Source organism: Macaca nemestrina, chromosome 15 (genome assembly GCF_043159975.1).
Source record: "Macaca nemestrina isolate mMacNem1 chromosome 15, mMacNem.hap1, whole genome shotgun sequence".
NCBI lineage: Eukaryota > Metazoa > Chordata > Mammalia > Primates > Cercopithecidae > Macaca > Macaca nemestrina.
This window is the reverse complement of record NC_092139.1, coordinates 87,334,667-87,354,863: the sequence shown is the minus strand read 5'-3', so window position 1 is coordinate 87,354,863 and position 20,197 is coordinate 87,334,667. Positions and strand designations below refer to the sequence as shown.

General features: G+C 52.6%; 1 protein-coding gene and 1 pseudogene across 1 annotated transcript; both read right to left on the bottom strand.

The window, feature by feature from the left end:
• Positions 1 to 392: 392 nt before the first annotated feature.
• Positions 393 to 2,777, bottom strand: LOC105480673 (THAP domain containing 7). The gene is made up of 5 exons (XM_011739782.3): positions 2,675 to 2,777; positions 2,421 to 2,500; positions 1,848 to 2,003; positions 1,258 to 1,398; positions 393 to 1,045 (listed from the first exon to the last, which is right to left on the bottom strand). Exons 2-5 carry the CDS (start codon positions 2,498 to 2,500, stop codon positions 493 to 495), a joined length of 930 nt encoding a protein of 309 aa, XP_011738084.1. The 5' UTR covers positions 2,675 to 2,777; the 3' UTR covers positions 393 to 492.
• Positions 2,778 to 4,238: 1,461 nt separating this feature from the next.
• On the bottom strand, positions 4,239 to 19,724 carry LOC105480674 (tubulin alpha-3 chain-like; annotated as a pseudogene).
• Positions 19,725 to 20,197: the final 473 nt, after the last annotated feature.

Below are 20,197 nucleotides of genomic sequence, written 5' to 3'. Positions count from 1 at the left end.
AGATGGTAGTGAAGGGGGACGGGGAGAGGGTTGCCCTGCTTACCCACCAGGCTGATGGGGCCTGTGGACAGAAGCCTGTCATGCCCCTGCTTGAGAAGCGAATCTGGACTGGGTTTCAGAAGTGTTCTCAAAGGGGCTGGCTGGTTTAGGTCAGGGCTGTTTCAGATCCTATGGAAAGAGCACCTGGAGCTTCAGAGAACCCTGTGGGGCATGGAGCTGCACTAGCAGGGCTGTCTGCCACCAGTAGCTCTGAGGTGTGAGAGCCAGGCTCTCTGTTCTCCTTGGCAAAGAGCTTGGACTGAGCCCTCTGGAAGCTGCAGCCACTGTCTGGGACAGCAAGCTTAGTACTCAGAGGGGCTCCAGCCCCCAGCTGAGCCATACAGCAGGCCCTCTGTCTAGAATCCGCTTTATTATGGCACCTGGTGGGATCTGAGGGAGGAAGAGGCAGCAGCCTTGCTGGGCAGCCCCTCAGTCAGTCCAGCGGCACCTCCCTTAGGCCATGCTGCTGCTCAGCTGCATGGCAAAGTCCTGCACATGCTCCTTCAGAGTCTGGCGGGCATCCGCCTGTGCCCTCTTCTCCCGTGCCCGCTCCTGCTGCAGCTTGGTTAGTCTCAGCCGCAGCCGCTGCTCCCGCCGCTTGCAGGCCTGCAGCTGGCGCTGGGCCTTGTCAAGGGCATCAAGGGCTGCCTCAGCTCGTCGCTTCCAGAGTAAGGCGCTGCCCACCTGGTAGCTGTGTTCATTCTGGATGTAGGCTCCAGCGGGTGGGGGCAGGCGCAGCATATAGGCTGAGGGGGAGACTGGCCGTGGCTCGAGAGGGGAGGGCTGCCGCTCTGGCGAAGGCTGGGCACTGCAGCCTGCTTCATCTGCCTGGGCACCCAGGGGGCCCAGTAGGTCTGAAAAGGGGCTGCTAAGGCCAGGCTCCAGCCTCCCTGCTGGGGAGGCCGGCAAAGTGGCAGGTGCTGAGGCCTCTTCCACAGGAAAGCAGGTGACATCAGCAGGTGGAGGTGGAGAAAATGGAGTTGTGGGCCCTCGGCCTTCGGAGCAGCTAGTAAGGGGGAAAAGAGATACTGATGGGCTAGGCTGAGGGCTTGCCAGACCACACTCCACCAGTCCACCTGATCCCCTTAACGCCCAAACCCGATCCACAGATTCTGTGCAGCAAGAACCCTGTCCAGTTAAGACTGCTGGCAGACCCCCTAGGGCCCAGTCTCTCAGCCTAGGGGTAGGAGTGGGGCATCCCCCACCCATACCACATACCGCTTCCTGCATCGTCTGAGCCGGCTGACTTCAGGGGGGCCAGGTGGATAACTGTGTCCTTTGGTTTTGGTTGTCCTGCGCAACTTGGAGAAAGACTCAAATATGGTGGGGACTGCCCCCTCCTTTAGCCTGTGATATCCGCTGTGGGGAAGAGCAACCCAGATGAGCTGGAGAGCAAGTGCTGCCTCCCCAGGCCAATCAGCCCCCAGCACCAGCGCAGTGGGAGGCTGGAAGGCACCGCGCAAACAATAGGTCCGGGGAATGCCAAGTCAGAGCTACACCAATCGCTTCCCTGCAGGACCCCTCAAAGTCGAGGTGCGTGGAAAACCTGCACAAGCAGAGCTGGGCTGACCAGCCAAAAAGAATTCTTTGATTTGTGGACTTGCTGGCAAGATTGGGGCTCTGAAAAATCCTCTCTGGAAAGGCTCATGTTTTTCCCCGTGTCACGGCACAGTGATCCTGGGGGTGGGTCTCACTGTACAGAGCTGGGAAGAGGAAACAGCCCCCTCGGACGCAGGCTGCTCAAGGGACTTCAGGACCTGCAGCTGTCCCAATCCGCCCGAGGCCCCACGTCCTACCCCAATCCTCACCTGATTCCCACCAGCTCAAAGCAGTTCTCCTCAAAGTGTTTGGAGCAGAAGTAGATGTACTCGGATGCCGGGTCCCACAGGCCCTGGCCGCTGGGGTCCAGCCGCTGGCAGTTGGCCAGCCACAAGCCTCGCCTCGGGTTGTCCTTCTTGGGAAGTCTGTGGAGCCACAAACCCGTGAGCACCAGGCTGTCCATAGCCCTGGGCTCATGCTGCCCAAGCTCCCCAGGGGGAAAACGCAGATCCAACACGCGCCGCCACGAGACCTCCCTGCGACCCCGCCAGGTAAGCACCACCGCCCCGGCACAGACGAGGCAATGGGAGTCTCGAGAAGAAAAGCAGTTTCCTCAGCGTCGTCTGGCAGGTAACAGAGTGGGGCACGTCCAAGCCGGCTAGACTTCCCGTCCTCCCCGTCCTGACTGCATTTGGTCCCGCGGGGACCGTCCCGCTCCGCCTCCCACCCACAGATTCAAGCCTCCTCAGGATCCGAGAAAGGCGCGAAGCCTCTACGCAGTTGCGGCCCGAGGCGAGCAACGACTAGCGCATGCGCACGAGAACCCGCGCACGCGCGCTGACCTGTGGAAAGAGATGCCGCGGTTGCGCGTCTCGCGCGTGTCCCGTGTGCAGCAGCCGGCAGCGGAGCAGTGACGCGGCATCTGGGGAAGAGGCGGGAGTTAAGTCGCAAGCGGCTGTCCGGGCTTCCAGAGGAGCCTCGCGCCTCTAGCCGCCGCTCCTCCCCAAGGGGCTCTGGCCCGTCGGGGTGTCCCCCGGCCCGTTGTTGCCCCAACCCCGTCCCAGCCGGTTTCTTGACTTCTGTCAGCGGCACTCACGGTCTGGCCATTGCTGCGCCGCCGAAGTCTCGCGAGGGGTAGCGCGCGCCGGAAGTTGGTACCATAGAGACTGGAGAGCTGGAGGAGCTCCGCCGCGGGGCGGGGCGGGGCGAGGTCCTAGCGAGCTGGGTTCGGAAGCGGCGCGAGTGTGCGAGTCTCTGTTGCGCCCGCGTCGTCCTAGCTCCTTGGACTACCAGTGTTGTCGCCCATGTGGGCTTCTCTTTCGTCGGTTCAGGCCTCACTCTTCTCCGTAAACACTCCGGCACGATGAAGCGGCCCCAGTGTACGGGTCGGCCCGGGAGCGGAAAGCTGCAGTGTCCTGGGAGCCTCGAAAGCCGCGGGGGCGGCAGCTCGCTTTCGGAAGACCTCTGACTGACGAAAGAAAACGGGGCCTGGGACGCTTGCACAAAAGAACCCGACAAAAACCAGAGCCGGCACTCACTCTCGTACCGGGGAGGTGGACTTGAGGGAGGGCAGGGTATGCCCCTGAGTACACTGGGGACGTGTGCTGGGCCGGAGGTTCCATTGTAGCCAGCTTCGGCAGGGGCGTGACGGAGGGGGGGAAAGGCTGAGGATGCCGGTATGACAGGCAGCGTCGGGAACTGCTCCTGCGAAGCCGGTGGACACATGACCTGGCGGGCTGCTTGAGTCCTCATCTCCTCCCGTAAGACTCAGTGAAAATAGCCGCTCCATTCAAGGGCTTCAGAAGGTTTAAATGCAAAATAGGCCGGGCGCGGTGGCTCAACGCCTGTAATCCCAGCACTTTGGGAGGCCAAGGCGGGCGGATCACAAGATCAGGAAATGGAGACCATCCTGCCAACATGGTGAAACCTCGAATCTACTGAAAATACAAAAAAACAAAAAAACAAAAAAACAAAAAGCTGGGTGTGGTGGTGCGCGCCTGTAGTCCCAGCTAGTCCGGAGGCTGAGGCAGGAGAATCGCTTGAACCCGGGAGGCAGAGGCTGCAGCGAGCGGAGATCATGCCACTGCACTCCAGCCTGGGCGACAGAGTGAGACTCCGGCTCAAAAAAAAAAAAAAAAAAAAAAAAAAAAGTAAAGCATTTTGTCCTAATTCCTTCAGTTAGTGTTTTGAAGCCAGCATCAGGAAAGTAATGCAATTACTAAACATACTGGCATGCTTAATTTCTTCAAGAAAACAAATGGGCCGGGCGCGGTGGCTCACGCCTGTAATCCCAGCACTTTGGGAGGCTGAGGCGGGTGGATCACGAGGTCAGGAGATCCAGACCATCCTGGCTAACACGGTGAAACCCCGTCTCTACTAAAAATACAAAAATTAGTAGGGCGTGGTGGCGGGCACCACTCCGTTGAGACTTCGTTTCAAAAAAAAATGAAACAAATCGATGTTTTTTCCCGTAGAAATGCACTTGGAAGAGAAAGGTTATCTGGAGGAGGAATCTCTCAAAGTACAACATAGGAGAAAGACAATATCGCAATACAGAAATTTTATTTATTTATTTATTTATTGAGACGGAGTCTCGCTCTGTCACCCAGGCTGGAGTGCAGTGGGGCGATCTCAGCTCACTGCAAGCTCTGCCTCCTGGGTTCACGCCATTCTCCTGCCTCGGCCTCCCGAGTACCTGGGACCACAGGCGCACGCTGCCACGCCCGGCTAATTTGCAATACAGAAATTTTAATAGATAATTAGCTCTTCTAACGTTATGGTGGGGAATACAGAGGGATGGTTGCCTGCCGCACCCTCCCCTCACTATTCTTCGCCTTCTTCAGCCTCAGCTTCCATGGAATCCATGCCCACCTCTTCATAATCCTTTTCCAGAACTGCCAGATCCTTGCGGGCCTCGGAGAATTCCCCCTCTGCCATGCCTTCCCCCACCTATCAGTGCACTAAGGCGCACTTGGCCGAACTTACGATCCAGGCAGGCCCAGGCCTTCGTGATGGCCATGGTGTTGCTCAGCATGCACACCGCCCACTGCACCTTGGCCAGGTCTCCCACAGGGACTACTGTGGGGGGCTAGTAGTTAATGCCCACCTGTCAGAGATGGGCAGCATAGAATGAAGTTTATATTGGCCTCAGAAATGGTAGCTCATTAAAAATTAGAGCTGTGGACCAGTTCCAACACTGTGTTTTAAGAATTTTTGGCATTATCTGTTATCTATTGACAATATCCTTTGATGACTTCCTTTTTCTTTTTTTCTTCTTCCTCCTTTTTTTTTTTATTGCTGTTGTTGTTAAGACAGGGTCTAGCACTGTTGCCCAGGCTGGAGTGCAGTGGTGCAGTCACGCTCACTGCAACCTCTGTCTCCCAGGTTCAAGCGATTCTCCTACCTCAGCGTCCTGAGTAGCTGGGATTACAGGCATGTAAGATGGAGCCCGGAAGACAGAGATTTCAGTGAGCCGAGATTTTGCCACTGCACTCCAGCCTGGGCTACAGAGTGAGACTCTGTCTCGGAAAATATATGTGTGTGTGTGTGTGTGTGTGTGTATATCCCATATTACCCATACAGTAAAACACCTGAACAAGAATGAGAATCCTGTCTTGGGATATAAATACATCCAAGGTATATTGTATACTTTGTAAAAAAAAAAAAAAAGTGAGTTGAAATCTGTATTTGTGTGCAAAAAAATCTATGTAATAACATACACAGGCTAGAGCCTTGGGCAGCTAGGGTAGCATCATGCCGGAGGAGGACAAACGCCTACCGAGGCGGTGACCCTACCCTGCCCTAACAAGCACTTAGCAGTTAGCAGCAGCTAGATACAGACAGACTCCACAGGAGTTGGAAGCGGCAGAGAGAAGGGTTTGTACCCTGATCAGAGAGTGTTCTCCCACAACTCTAAGGCCAAGCCAATCAGCCCTTCCAAGTGGGAGTGCTGCCAGCTTTCTGTTTACTGTGACCACCTGTGTGCAGTGATTGGGCCTGTCACCTGCAGGAAAGGGACATACATGTCTGCTGGCCACTGCCAACATCACCTGTATAACGAGAGATTACTATGCCTTGAATATGTACAGAACGTTTTCCAGAGGACAGAAGCAGCTCTGGGGAAGAAGAGGACTTCAGCTTTTCAGTCTTCTGCATTCTTTTAGTATTTTGCCACATATCAGGGTTTTTTTTGTTTGTTTGTTTTTTGTTGTTTTTGAGACAGGGTCTCACTCTGTCACCCAGGCTTGGGTGCAGTGGTGTGATCTCGGCTCACTGCAACCTCTGCCTCCCGGGTTCAAGCGATTTTCCCGCCTCAAGTGATCCGCCTGCATCAGCTTTCCAAAGTGCTGTGATTACACGTGTGAGTCACCGTGCCCAGCCCATATCAAGTTTTTTGGGGTTTTTTTGTGTTTTGTTTTTTGCTTTTTTTTGAGATGGAATCTTGCTCTGTCATTCAGGCTGGAGTGCAGTGGCACAATCTCAGCTCACTGCAACTTCCACCTCCTGGGTTCAAGTGATTCTCCTGCCTCAGCCTCCAGAGTAGCTGGAATTACAGGCAACCACCACCACACCTGGCTAATTTTTGTATTTTTAGTAGACACAGGGTTTCACCATGTTGGCCAGGCTGGTCTCGAACTCCTAACCTCAGGTGATCCGCCCACCTTGGCCTCCCCAAATGCTGAGATTATAGGCATGAGCCACCGACCGCACCCAGCTTTTTTTTTTTTTTTTTTTTTTTTTTTGAGATAGGGTCTTGTTATGTTGCCCAGGTTAGAGTGAAGTACAGTGGTGCCATCTTGGCTCACTGCAGCCTCAACCTCCCAGGCTTGAGCAGTCCTCCTGTCTCAGCTTCCTGAGTAGCTAGCACTACAGGAAATGTGCCACCATGCCCAGCTAATTTTTTATTTTTTGTAGAGACAGGGTTTTGCCGTGTTGCCCAGGCTGCTCTCAAAGTCCTAGGCTCAAGCCATCTACCCCATGGATTACAGGTGTGAGACATGGTGCCTGGCCAACATAAGTACTTTTATAACAAAAAACCCAAATGTTTGGTTTTTTTTTTCTAAGGGTCTTGTTCTGTCACCCAGGCTGGAGTACAGTGGCACAATCATAGCTCACTGCAACATTTGCCTCCCAGGCTCAGGTGATCCTCCCACCTCAGCCTCCCAAGTAGGTAGAACTATAGGTGTGTGCCATCACACCCGGCTAATTTTTTGTATTTTGTGTAGAGATGGGGTTTCATCATGTTCCCCCGGCTGATCCTGAACTCCTGGACTCAAGCTTTTTTTTTTTTTTTGGTGAGAAAGGGTCTCACTTGGTCACCCAGGCTGGAGTGCAGTGGTGTGATCTTGGCTCACTGCAACCTCTGCCTCCTAGGCTCAAGTGATCGTCCTACCTCAGACTTCCAAGTAGCTACAGGTGCGTGGCATCATGCCTGGCTAATTGTATTTTTGGTAGAGATGAGGTTTCACCATGTTGCCTAGGCTGGTCTTGAACTCCTGAGCTCAGGTGAGCCACTGACCTCAGCCTCCCAAAGTGTTGGGATTACAGGCAATGAGCCACTCTGCCCAGTCCCCAAATGTTTTTAAGCATGGAAAAGACTCTTGGAAAATAGCGTATCCGAGGCTGGGTGCAGCGACTGACGCCTGTAATTCCAGCACTTTGGGAGGCCAAGGCAGGTGGATCACTTGAGTTCAGGAGCTCGAGACCAGCTTGGCCAACATGGTGAAACCCTGTCTCTACTAAAAATACAAAAATTAGCCAGGCATGGTGGTGCGCGCCTGTAATTCCAGCTACTCGAGAGGCCGAGACAGGAGAAGTGCTTGAACCTGGGAGGCGGAGGTTGCAGTGTGTTCTGTTGTACTCCAGCCTGGATGACAGAGTGAGACTCCATCTCAAAAAAAAAAAAAAAAAAAGCAGCAAATGGTTGTTAAAGAACATATGGTTGGCCGGGTGCGGTGGCTCACACCTGTAATCCCAGCACTTTGGGAGGCCAAGGTGGGTGGATCACCTGAGGTCAGAAGTTCAAGACCAGCCTGCCCAACATGGCGAAACCCCATCTCCACTAAAAATACAAAAAATTTGGCCGGGCGCGGTGGCTCAAGCCTGTAATCCCAGCACTTTGGGAGGCCGAGACGGGCGGATCACGAGGTTAGGAGTTCGAGACCATCCTGGCTAACACGGTGAAACCCCGTCTCTACTAAAAAATACAAAAAACTAGCCGGGCGAGGTAGCGGGCCCCTGTAGTCCCGCCTACTCGGGAGGCTGAGGCAGGAGAATGGCGTAAAAATCCGGGAGGCGGAGCTTGCAGTGAGCTGAGATCCGGCCACTGCACTCTACCCTGGGCGACACAGCGAGACTCCGTCTCAAAAAAAAAAAAAAAAAAAAAACAAAAAATTGGCCGGGCGTGGTGGCTCATGTCTGTAATCCCAGTACTTTGGGAGGTTGAGGTGGGCGGATCACAAGGTCAGGAGATCAAGACCATCCTGGCTAACACGGTGAAACCCCGTCTCTACTAAAATACAAAAAAAATTAGCCGGGCGAGGTGGCGGGCGCCTGTACTCCCAGCTACTCGGGAGGCTGAGGCAGTAGAATGGCGTGAACCCGGGAGGCGGGGCTTGCAGTGAGCTGAGATCCGGCCACTGCACTCCAGCCTGGGCAACAGAGCTAGACTCCGTCTCAGAAAAAAAAAAAAAAAAAATTAGCCGGATGTGGTGGTGGGCGCCTGTAATCCCAGCTGCTCAGGAGGCTGAGGCAGGAGAATTGCTTGAACTGCAGAGGCAGAGGTTGCAGTGAGCCGAGATCACATCACTGCACTCCAGCCTGGGTGACAAGAGTGAAACTCCATCTCAAAACAAACAAACAAACAAAAAAGAATGTATGGTAAATCACACTAAGACTGACAAAAAGGAACTTAGAGCAAAGAGAATTCAACAAGGTCCATCTGGAGCTGGACTATCTTCTGGGAGGACAGGAGAGGCTGTGACTTTATCTCCCCACAGACTACTGTCTCACAAGACTTAGCTACAACAGGAAACCTTTGCAGAGTGCAGCATCTCCCACGGTGCCTGCCAGCTAAGGATGTCTTCACCTTCCAAATGTAACACCAATTGAAAGAAAAATTCCTCTACTCAAGTCGAGAGGCTTAGTAATTAGACACAGAATGGAAGGTTTCACATCCTACTTGTAACATCTAATATCCAAGGTCTGTAATCCTCCTATGTAACATGTAATGAACATTCCAGGCTGGTGTAACTGTTGTAGATTTTACCCTTCTTTTTCCTTTTTTTTTTTTTTTTTTTTTTTGAGACAGTCACACTTTGTTGCCCAGGCTGGAGTGCAGTGGTGTGATCTTGGCTCATTGCAACCTCTGCCTCCCTGTCTCAAGCGATCCTCCCACCTCCGCCTCCCCATTAGCTGTGACTGCAGGCATGCACAACCATACCCGGATAATTTTTATATCTTTTGTAGAGACAGGGTCTCACTATGTTGCCCAGGATGGTCTTGAACTCCTGGGTTCAAGCGATCTTCCCACCTTGGCTTCTCAAAATGCTGGGATTACAGGCATGTGTCACTAAGCCTGGCCGATTTTACCCTGTTCTATGAATCACTTTAAATCTGTCAACTTAAAGACAATTTACATCAACGTGAGATGAAAAATAGAGATGATCTGTGTCAAGGTGTTGTAAAGTGGCTGACAGAGGGCCAGACAGATTCAAGAAGTTGTGTGTGTTCAGAGGCAAGCTATGGCCATTCCACATGGGAAAAGGAAGACACATACCTGTGACTTTCTCATATCATTTCAATCTAGAATGATCCTGCAACTTGCAACTCCTCCAACACTTTCAGAACTCATTGACACTTACAAATGTGGGATCTATAGCTTTGCCTAATGTGGAAACCACTGTAGACAAGGGCTCTTAACTAACCATAGGGCACAAAGTTGACCAACACAGGTGTGGTGAGGCATTTAGCCTAGTCATCACAACAGATCTTTGAGCCTGACATTCTGTTATTTGGCTTCCAAATACATGGTACTTTTCTCTTGGTAGACAATGGACTGTAAGCACAGCTAAAGGAGCACCAAATCATCAGTCTGATTGTGTGTGAGGCAGAGGTCTCTGCTTGGTTTGGAGAAAGGGCAAAGACCTGCCTTTGGTCTTCACAGTAAACACTGCACAATGTATTTAAAAATCTTCACAGAAACATAGTGTTGCCCAAACTTCAGTGACAACAGGTGACCAACATGATGTAAAGTGTAAAAACCACTGTTTAAAACACAAAAAATGATACCATAGAACCTGATAAATTACTAAAGTAAACAGTGGAGTAATGTGGAGGACAGACCAGGACCTGCAGTCAGATCATCTCTGATTTCTCTCTGCATCACTTGCTGCCTGTGAGGCTTCAGACACCTAAAGCTATCTCAGCCTTTGTTTTCTTTCTTTTTTTTTTTTTTTTGAGATGGAGTCTCGCTCTGTCGCCCAGGCTGGAGTGCAGTGGCGTGATCTCGGCTCACTGCAAGCTCCACCTCCCAGGTTCACGCCATTCTCCTGCCTCAGCCTCCTGAGTAGCTGGGACCACAGGTGCCCGTCACCATGCCCCGCTAATTTTTTGTATTTTTAGTAGAGACGGGGTTTCACCGTGTTAGCCAGGATGGTCTCAATCTCCTGACCTCGTGAGCCACAGGCCTCGGCCTCCCAAAGTGCTGGGATTATAGGTGTGAGCCACCATGCCCGGCCTCAGCCTCTGTTTTCTAAAGTGTAAGATGCTGGTGATATTGCCCCATGAACTTTAAAGGGTGGCGGTAATATATAAGGGAACATAAAGTATTTGGTAAAGTATAAGGCGGAAATAAATTACTAAAATTATTCTCCTTGCAACCTAGCTGACATGAAAAGGGGTTGTCTCCACAAAGGATGTGGGCCTTCATGGGCAGCATTATTCTGCAGGTCTGCTGCTTCCTGACAGCACAAGGACTCCACCTCACCCAGTCCTACCTTACATCCAGTCGGACACCAACCCACAAACTGGTTGGTGCGCTTGCTCTCAATGGTGGTGACAGCCGCACTGACATCTTTGGAGACCACATCCCCGCTGTACAACATGCAGCAGGCCATGTACTTGCCGTGGCAAGGGTCACAGCGACCATCTGATTGGCTGGCTCGAAGCAGGCATTGGCAATTTTGGCCATGGACAGCTGCTCGTGGTAGGCCTTCTTGGCTGAGATGACCAGGGCGTAGGTGGCCAGGGGTAGGTGGATATGGGGGTACGGCACCAGGTTGGTTCGGAATTCTGTCAGATCCACATTCAGGGCCCCATCAAATCACAGGGAGGCCATGATGGAGGACATGATCTGCCTAATCAGATGACTGAGGTTGGTGTATGTGGGACACTCGATGTCCAGGTTGCACTGACATGTCATAGGTGGCTTTGCCGTGGACCATGAAGGCACAGTCAGAATGTTCCAGGGTCATGTAGGTGGTCAGGATGGAGTTGTAGGGCTCCACCACGGCCGTGGAGACCTGGGGGGATGGGGAAACGGCAAATTCTAGCTTGGACTCTTCCCATAGTCCACCGAGAGCCACTCCATGAGCAGAGACACGAACCCAGAGCCAGTGCCGCCCCCAAAGCTGTGGAAGATGAGGAAGCCCCGCAGTCCCGTGCACAGATCCGCCTGAGAGAAACCAGACAACGTGAGCCAATGCCCATGGGAGCCACACCACCAACCTCCACCAAGCCAGGGCCACTTCTCTTTGCCTCTGAGCGTTGATATGGATTCAGACCATCCATAACGAATGCACATAACACTTTGAAGCAAAGAAAAGCAGACAATACAGATCTATGCCCAAATCACTACGCATACTTCATAGTAAGACGTTGCAGACTCAGTCGCACTCGAGATGCTGCTCTAAGTGTTGTGAAAATGACCTTCCCTTCACCATCCAAGGCCTGTTCTCCCGTGCAGGACAACGTCCACACGAAGCCTTCTCTTCTTACCAGTTTGTGGATCTGGTCCAGGACCAGGTCTCCTTGCCGATGGTGTAATGGCCTCTGGAGTAATTACTGGCTGCATCTTCCTTCTCGGTGATCAGCTGCTCCGGGTGGAAGAGCTGCCTGTAGGTCCCTGTGTACACTTCATCTACAAAGAGAACACATGTGCTGTGAGGCTGTAAGGCCTACGGTACACCAAGGTGGACACGTTCCAGGACTGTTCACTTCTACAAAGTACATGCTGTTCAAAGTACATGAGCTACATGTTGTAGGTCAACAGTGGCAGTGTCTGGTAGAAAATGTCTGTGTGTGGGGCCGGGCGCGGTGGCTCACGCCTATAATCCCAGCACCATGGGAGGCCGAGGTGGGAGGATCACAAAGTCAGAAGATCGAGAGGCTAACATAGGGAAACCCTGTCTCTACTAAAATACAAAAAATTAGCTGGGCGTGGTGGTGTGCGCCTGTAATCCCAGCTACTCAGGAGGTTGAGGCAGGGGAATCACTTGAGCCTGGGAGGCAGAGATTGCAGTGAGATGGCACCACTGCACTGCAGCCTGGCAACAGAGCGAGACTCTGTCAAAAGAAAAGAAAAGAAAAGAAAATGTCTCTGTGTGATAACCAAACTGCAAATGCAATTTAAGGTTCTAGGAAGTTAAAGTCAGCTCTGGTATAAATGTCAGCAGGAACAGTTTCCAGTGAAGGGAAATAAGCTCTTGCACCCCCCACCCCGCCTAGGTAATTCTATAGGTACATACGTCTTTCCTACCTGAAGCTACATTAAAAGTTAGAAGTTAGAAATCTGACTGGCCGCAGTGGTTCACACCTGTAATGCTAGCACTTTGGGAGGCCGAGGCAGATGGATCACTTGAGGTCAGGAGTTTGAGACCAGCCTGGCCAACACAGCGAAACAAAATTAGCCGGCATGGTGGTGCACACCTATAGTCCCGGCTACTTAGGAGGCTGAGGCAAAAGAATGGCTTGAACCCAGAATGCACTCCAGCCTGGGTGACAGAGCGAGAGACTGTCTCAAAAAAAAAAAAAGTTTATTATTGCCATATTTGAGAACTGAAACCCTGGAGCATAGATTAAAGTTGCCTTAAATACACAGTCTAATTAACAGCAGTTACAATATGCTGTGTTATTATTATTTTTTGAGACAGGGTCTCACTCTGTTGCCCAGGCTGGAGTGCAGTGATGAGATCACAGCTCACTGCAGCCTCAAACCTCCTCAGGCTTAGGCAATCCTTCCACCTCAGCCTTCCAAATAGCTGAGACTACAGGCAAATGCCACCATGCCTAGCTAATTTTTTGTATTTTTTTTTTTGTAGACACAGGGTTTCGCCATGTTGCCCAGGCTGGTCTTGTACTCCTGGACTCAGGCAATATGCTTGCTTCAGCCTCCCAAAGTGCTGGGATTACAGGCATGAACCACCACACTAGGCCAGAGATGCTGTTTTTAAATGAAAAGAAGAGGCAGTTCCTAAGTGGTTTACCAAAAATTGCTCTTTTTAAAAAGATTAAGATGGGTCTCACTGAGGCTGGTCTTCAACTCCTGGCCTCAAGCAATCCTATCACTTCAGCTTCCCTTGCCACAAGAATCTGTATTAAAATAGCATAAGCTATTGATTGTCCATATATTATTCTTTGCATCACAAATTCCAGGAACGCGAAGATAATACATTAAGCCAGTCAGGAACAAAATGCCTTTAAACAGCTGGCCCCTGGGCATTGGTACGAAGTGTGTTACTGAAGTCCCATATTCATTTTAATCTTTTTCTTCTTCTTCTTATTTTGAAACAGGGTCTGGCTCTGTCCCCCAAGCTGGAATGCATTGGCATTGTCATAGCTCATTACAGGCTGAACCTCCTGGGCTCAGGACCACAGGTGTGTGCCACCATGCCCAGCTATTTTTTTTTTTTTAAGTTTTTGAAGAGACGAGGGTCTCCTGATGTTGCCCAGTCTGGTCTTGAACCTCTGGACTAAAGTGATCCTCCCACCTTGGCCTCCTGAGTCTGGAATTACAGGCGTGAGCCACTGTGCCCTGCCTGAAGTCTCATATTCACGACTCTGGGCCTGATAAATTCTGTATACCCCACATAGCTCAAAGTGCTCCGAGCTATTTTTCCTTTTTTCACTTTCTTAGTGAAGAGTGAGTTTCTGGCCACCAGAAAGGGAGAGGCACATCCCTGCTCAGGGAAGAGCCAAGCTGGGACTCAATACTCATTTTGGAGGACTTTGGAACTGATTCTTCCTTTTTTTTTTTTTTTTTTAATAGGATCTCACTGTGTTGCTCAGGCTGGGCTCAAACTCCCAGACTCAAATGATCCTCCTGCCTCAGCATCCTTTGCAGGCTGGGCGTACAAATCATACACCACCATGCCCAATTTTTTTTTTTTTTTTTGAGACAGAGTCTCATTCTGTCACCCAGGCTGGAGTGCAATGGTGCGATCTCAGCTCACCGCAACCTCTGCCTCCCAGGTTCAAGTGATTCCCCTGCCTCACCCTCCCTAGTACCTGCGATTACAGGCATCCGCCACCACGCCCAGCTAACCTTTGTATTTTTAGTAGAGACAGGGTTTCACCAGGTTGGGAAGGCTGGTCTCCAACTCCCGACCCCAAGTGATCCACCCGCCTTGGCCTCCCAAAGTGTTGGAATTACAGGCGTGAGCCACCGCGCCCGGCCTTGACCTCTTTTCAATTTGCGAAAGCACCAGCACCAGCATGTCTGCGGGCTGTCCTCCAGTTAAAAGCCCCTTCTGCACATGGCTAACAGCTCCTCATCCTCCTAATCCTTTTTTTTTTTTTTTTTTTTTTTTAGACAGGGTCTCATTGTGTCACCCAGGTTGGAGTGCAGTGGTGCAATCATAGCTCACTGCAGTCTTGACCTCCTGGAGTCAAGTAATCCACCTGCCTCAGCCTCCTGAGTAGCTAGGACTACAGGCATGTGCCACCATGCCCAGCTATTTTTTTGTTGTTGTTGTTTTTATTTTTAGTAGAGACAAGGTCTTCTTGCTACGTTGCCCAGACTGGTCTCAAACTCCATGGCTCAAGTGATCCTCCCGCCTTGGTCTTCCTAAGTGCTGAGATTACAGGCGTGAGCCTCCTCATCCTTCTAATCTGGGTTCATAGCATCAGGAAGCCTTGCCTGCCTGGCTGAGCTTACTGGACGGCCTTGAGCCCCATGTCCTTCCACGGCTCTGGCCATTAAACCTCTCTCTGCCTAGTGGGTCTTTCCTACCAGTCTTAGAGTCCCTTGGAGATCTGAAGTTGACCTCTCTCCATGATCCCAGCACCTAACATAGGTCTAGGAAGGCTGGTTTGAAGAAATACACAGAATAAAAATGGATGGATTAACCAGAGCGCTCAGCGAGCCTGCTGGACTGGCACCTGTGGCTACAGACACTTTTTTTAGCACCATGGAGAGCTCCCTGCACAGAAGCAAGGACTCAGGGCATTGCCCCCTTTCTACCTGAGAACTAGACTCAGCGCCCAGCACCGGATTTGATAATACAGGTACTCAAATACATATGCTTTTCTCTTTACTCAGACACTTCTAGGGCTGGCAGGGTCAGACAGTAATCCCCCACTTTGTAGGGAGGCCCTGTTTTTGCTGAACAGCTCAAGGGTAGGAAGATTCTTTCTTCTACACACTCCTACAACTGCCTATGCTTGTTCTGTGTGACCCTTGTAGCGGTCCTATGTTGTAGGTGCTACCATTGCTACAGATCAAGTGGTGGAGGCAGAGACCCAAGCTCCTTCACCTCTCAAGGGAGTCGGGCCCTCCCACAGATCTCCTTCTGGAGAAAAAAAAATGGCCTTGCTGGGCCTGTCCATTTCCAGTCCCCACCCACCTCCCTCATGTACATGTGTCTGTTTGTGAAGCCTTCATACCACCTTAGCTTCCAGGCCCTCCATCCTGGCTGCCTCTCCGGCACTTGCCCTTTTACTGTGCAGGTCCAAAGAGACCCCTATATTCAGTTTGTCAAAGTCTGAAATAAGCCTGTCTTTTAATTTCACTGACTCCCAGTAGTAATTTTTTTAGAAGGCAACTTGGTTCTCTGGCAGTTACACGTCAGGGCTAATTCTCAAAGGCCAAGTCTGGTGCCATCCCACTCCCTCTAAGCTGCTTGAGCCAGATCAGAGATTCTGAAACACTGCAGAAAAGAGAGTTCTCCTGGGGCATCCATTAAAATGCAGATTCACGGGCATTCCCCTAAGAGTTTGGTTCAGCAGGTCCAGGGTCAGCATCTGCATGCCTAACCCAGGGTCCCAGGTGATCCTTACTATTATTAGACCATTTGAGGAGAGGCAGGTGGAAGTGCATATTCCTGGCAAAACAAACACTCAGGAGCATGAGAGTGATGAGATCAAGGAATCTCAACCATGTCTTCTATCTCACCTGGAACAAAATCTTCACCCTTTTTTGCCACAGTCAACAGTCCTGCAGCCCCCTCTGCCTCTCCACCCCACAGCCTGGCCACGCTTCCCTGGCTCCCTAGCCTAGTCACACTGCTGTCTGCCAGTCTGGGAACAGGCCCGCATGCTCACGGTTCCTCTGCTTGAAATGCTCTCCCTCTGATCTTGCCAAGGCTGACTCCTTCCCACTCTGCACATTTCAGCTTAAATGTCACTTCACAGAGGCCTCCCCAGCCACCTCTTTAAAGCAGGGGGTCCCCATTCTTCTTCAGAAGCAGAAACTATTTGTTTCTTCTGAGAATGATGTTGTCAACATTGTTCCTTGAGGCCAGGAACTTGGTTTTGTTCAAGGTGGATCCCTGGTGGCTAAGTCAGTGCGCAGCACATACAGCAGTGGGCAATGAGATATTTGTGGAAGGAATGAAGAGTTCTGTGTGGCTGGAGTGGAAGAGGAGTGGGGCAAGGTGGGGTGTGGGGAGCAGGAGCCAGAGCACATGCTCCCTGGCGATGTGCAGTGCGGTCCTGCCAACCTCCACCCACCCTTGCCCTAGGAAGCTGAGCTTTTATGGCCCATGGTGCCCTGGGCAGGCGTTACCTGCTTGCTCATTCAGCTGGTTATAGCTCAGGTCCAGGGATTTCAGGTCTGTGTGGGCCAGCAGGATTTCAGCAAGGTACTGGGCCGCCTGCTCCTCCAGGCCATTCCCTGACATCTGTATCTTCCATATGGCCTGATTCACGGTGCGGGTGGCACAGAGGGCCTGGGCTCCTGCCACTCCCAGCTGGTTCTCCGACAGGTCCACATCTGGCGGACAGATCCACTCCTCAGTCAGTGGGATGCAAAGCCAGGCACCCCCCCGCCATGTCCCTCTTCTGCCATCCGCCAAACCTCCAGGTCTGAGGCAGAGGAAGGGGCCTTATAGGTGAACTGTCCCGGGGTTGGATGGTAGCTCTGGCTCCCAATGGCTGGGTCCCCTCTGCCCCTGACCTCCCTCTCCCTGTGTGCCCACGAGCTTCTGTGTCAAGTGGTTAAAACCGCCTACCTCTTTTTTTTTTTTTTTTTTTTTTTTTTGAGACGGAGTCTCACGCTGTTGCCCAGGCTGGAGTGCAGTGGCGCGATCTCGGCTCACTGCAAGCTCCGCCTCCCGGGTTCCCGCCATTCTCCTGCCTCAGCCTCCTGAGTAGCTGGGACTACAGGGGCCCGCCACCGCGCCCGGCTAATTTTTTGTATTTTTAGTAGAGACGGGGTTTCACTGTGGTCTCGATCTCCTGACCTCGTGATCCGCCCGCCTCGGCCTCCCAAAGTACTGGGATTACAGGCTTGAGCCACCGCGCCCGGCCCGCCTACCTCTTGGTACTGTAGAGACTGCTGTGGTGGGGGGCAGCCACCCCGTCAATGATTGTGTTTGGCAGTGATATCACCACCCACTTCAGAAGCCCTCATGGCCCCATTGCCAGGATTGGCAATAATAGCCCAGGTGGCCATGCATAGAGCGCTTACATGGGTCACACATTCTGCTGACCACTTCAGGAGCGCGTTTCACTTCATGCTCACCACAGCCCCAAGCCCATAAGATATTGTGGGGGCCATTTCACAGATTGGAAACTGAGCTGCTTTCATAAGTCACCCTGTTTTCTCAGTGGCAGAGCCAGCATTTGGATTCAGCTCCAATGAACTTACACCTTGCCCACCCCTTTCTTGAACTTCCCAGTCCGCAACTCTCTGTGTTGCAGGACTTTCCACCCTGCATTCAGGCACTGGGAGTCTCTTATGTGCAGGGCAGGGCAGGAGAATGGGTTCCAGCCAGCAAGGAAGGAGAGTGGTGGGGTGGGGTGGGTGAGGAGGGGACTTGTATCCAGCATTGACTGCACAGCGGAGGGTCTAACTCCACCCCACATGCCCCCTCCTGTGATGAGGCCCCTCTTCTATCCACCAGCAACACCAGCAGGCCCCAGGTGACATGGCCCAGCTTTCGGGGGTGGAGGCACATCCCTGAGGAAAGGGAGGACTGACGCCTGCCCACCTGACCCAGGCCCAGCACCTACCATGGATGCTGCTGCTTTTGCTCAGGGCACCTGCCAGGGCCTCTGTACCTGCCCCATAGAGCCCATTGTCCCAAAGGTTCAGCTACTTGACATATGGATTGGAGCTCAATGAGGAAGCCAGAGCTCGGCACCCTGGGACAGACAGAGCAAACACACTGGCCACTATCCTGGCTCATGCTCCAGGGCTCAGCCCACTCCACGTCCCTGACCTGGAAAGTACCCCGCTTCCCACCTGCTTAAGAGACACCTGCTTCTCCTTTTAGGCCCCACCCAGGTCTCCCCCCACTCCCACCTCTCCCAGAGCCCCCAGCGGGTTAGAAGCTTGCAGGCTCCCCAACCCTTAATGCCATCTGTCATAGCCTCAATCCCATCTGTCTCCCAGATGTGGAGGGTAGGGCGTGACTGGCACAGGCAGAAGCTGGCAAGTGTAGGGGACAGACTCAGGGGCACTCCCATGGCCGTTGTCTCCCGGGGCCTCTCCCTGTAAGCCTGGAACCAGTGTCCTTCCACTGGTACCTGGGGCCCCAGGCCACCATGCGGCAGGTTCAGCTCTGGGGCGCTCCCTTGGCACAGAAAGCAGAAGATGGGCACAACGCTATGGATCCAGCAGGACCTCAGGTAGAGGGTGTCCCCGACCAGTTCTTCAAGCCCATGGGTGCCTGGTAGGAGACAGCAGGATGAATGTGAACCCCTGCATGGCTATAGCCACCTGCCTCCTCCCCTGCCCTGCATCACTACCTGGCCTATTGTTTGCCTCTAGAAGCACTGCTCCCTACACTCCTTGGGACCACTGCCCCCATATGACAGATGGGAACATCGAGGCTAAGGCAACACAAATCTTTTCCTTAAAGTCATACAGCTGTCAAAAGCAAGCTGGACAACCTGGGCAACATAGTGAGATAAAAAAATTATTTAAATTAGCCAGATGTGGTGGCTCCCTGTAGTCTCAGCGACTCAGGAGGCTGAGGCAGGAGGCTCACTGGAGTGCAGAGTTCAAAGCTGCAGTGAGCTATGGATCCTGCCACTGCACTGAAATCTGGGTGACAGAGCAAGACACTGGCTCTAATAAATGAATTCATAAATAAAGTACCACAGCTAGTGGTAGCCAGTCCTGCCAGAGTCAGGCCTCTGCCTGTCTGATGCCAAATTGCACGCTGTGTCTTTTAACCCGATTGCAGACCACAAGTGTTTTGTGAATATCTTCCCGGGGAAAAAACAGAAGTAGTTCTAAATTCTATACATCCATTAGCTTAGTTTTACCTATGGATTGGGAAAACCCAGCTCTGATTGCATTTCAGGCCGGGACAGCCCTTGGTGCACTGTCTGGCGGGATTTTGCATTTTAACCTCCTTCTGGAAGCGCCTTCTCATGCTAAAGTTACTGATGCCGCCAGGAGCGCCGAGGGGAGGGCGAGGGGCTGCAGACGCCCCGCAGAGGGCTACGCGCCCTGCTGAACAGGGGTCTCCTGCCTCCTCGGCCCCAACCCACCTCCCACAACCCCTGTGGGAGAAGCCTCCAAGGGGAGGAGACGGGCCTGGCCCCTGCCCTGAGCACCTTGTGTCTGTCTCCAGGTCGGCGTTCGAATCGGCCTCGGGACCCTGCTTGGCCTGGGGGACCCCTGCAAGACGTCCACAGGCCGCCGTCGCCTCTTCCTCCTGCTCTTCATCCTCCCCAGACCTCTCGCAGGAACCATTCATGGTTAAGCCCCTTTCGCAGGTTAAGCCCCTTTCGCAGGTTAAGCCCCTTTCGCAGCCTCAGACCCTCAGGCGAAGACCGCTTGGCGCCTCACCTAGAGCGCGGCCCGGGGATGTGGGCGGAGTCTGCGGCTGCGCTGACGAATCGAATGTGGCGTCCATCGACTGGCGTCGGCCACGCCAATTAGCGACGAGCTCCCCAGCGGCGGTCGCCCCGGCAACCCGGTGTTGTTGGTTGCCGTGGAAACCGTGGCTAGCCTGAGCTGAGGCTCCTCGCCTGAGAGGGTAAACTGCACGCGCCACGGGCCATGCACTGGGTTGGGCCCCTTGTGGGCATTTATCCTTCCTGCCTCCCTAGGGGGTTCCAGCATCGCCCCCCTTTCATGGACTGGGAAACACGCCTGACTCCAGGACTTGTGTTTTCCTCACTGCACTGGGGAAGGTGGCAGGGGACAGCTTTTCAGGAGGGCCTGGGG

Excerpts from the sequence above, each read along its gene's own strand:
- LOC105480673 (XM_011739782.3), bottom strand. The coding sequence starts at position 2,500 with ATGCCGCGTCACTGCTCCGCTGCCGGCTGCTGCACACGGGACACGCGC. Across the intron at positions 2,004-2,420 it reads CGCGGCATCTCTTTCCACAG|ACTTCCCAAGAAGGACAACC; the intron begins GTCAGCGCGCGT and ends GTGGCTCCACAG. Across the intron at positions 1,046-1,257 it reads CTCAGACGATGCAGGAAGCG|CTGCTCCGAAGGCCGAGGGC; the intron begins GTATGTGGTATG and ends CCCCCTTACTAG.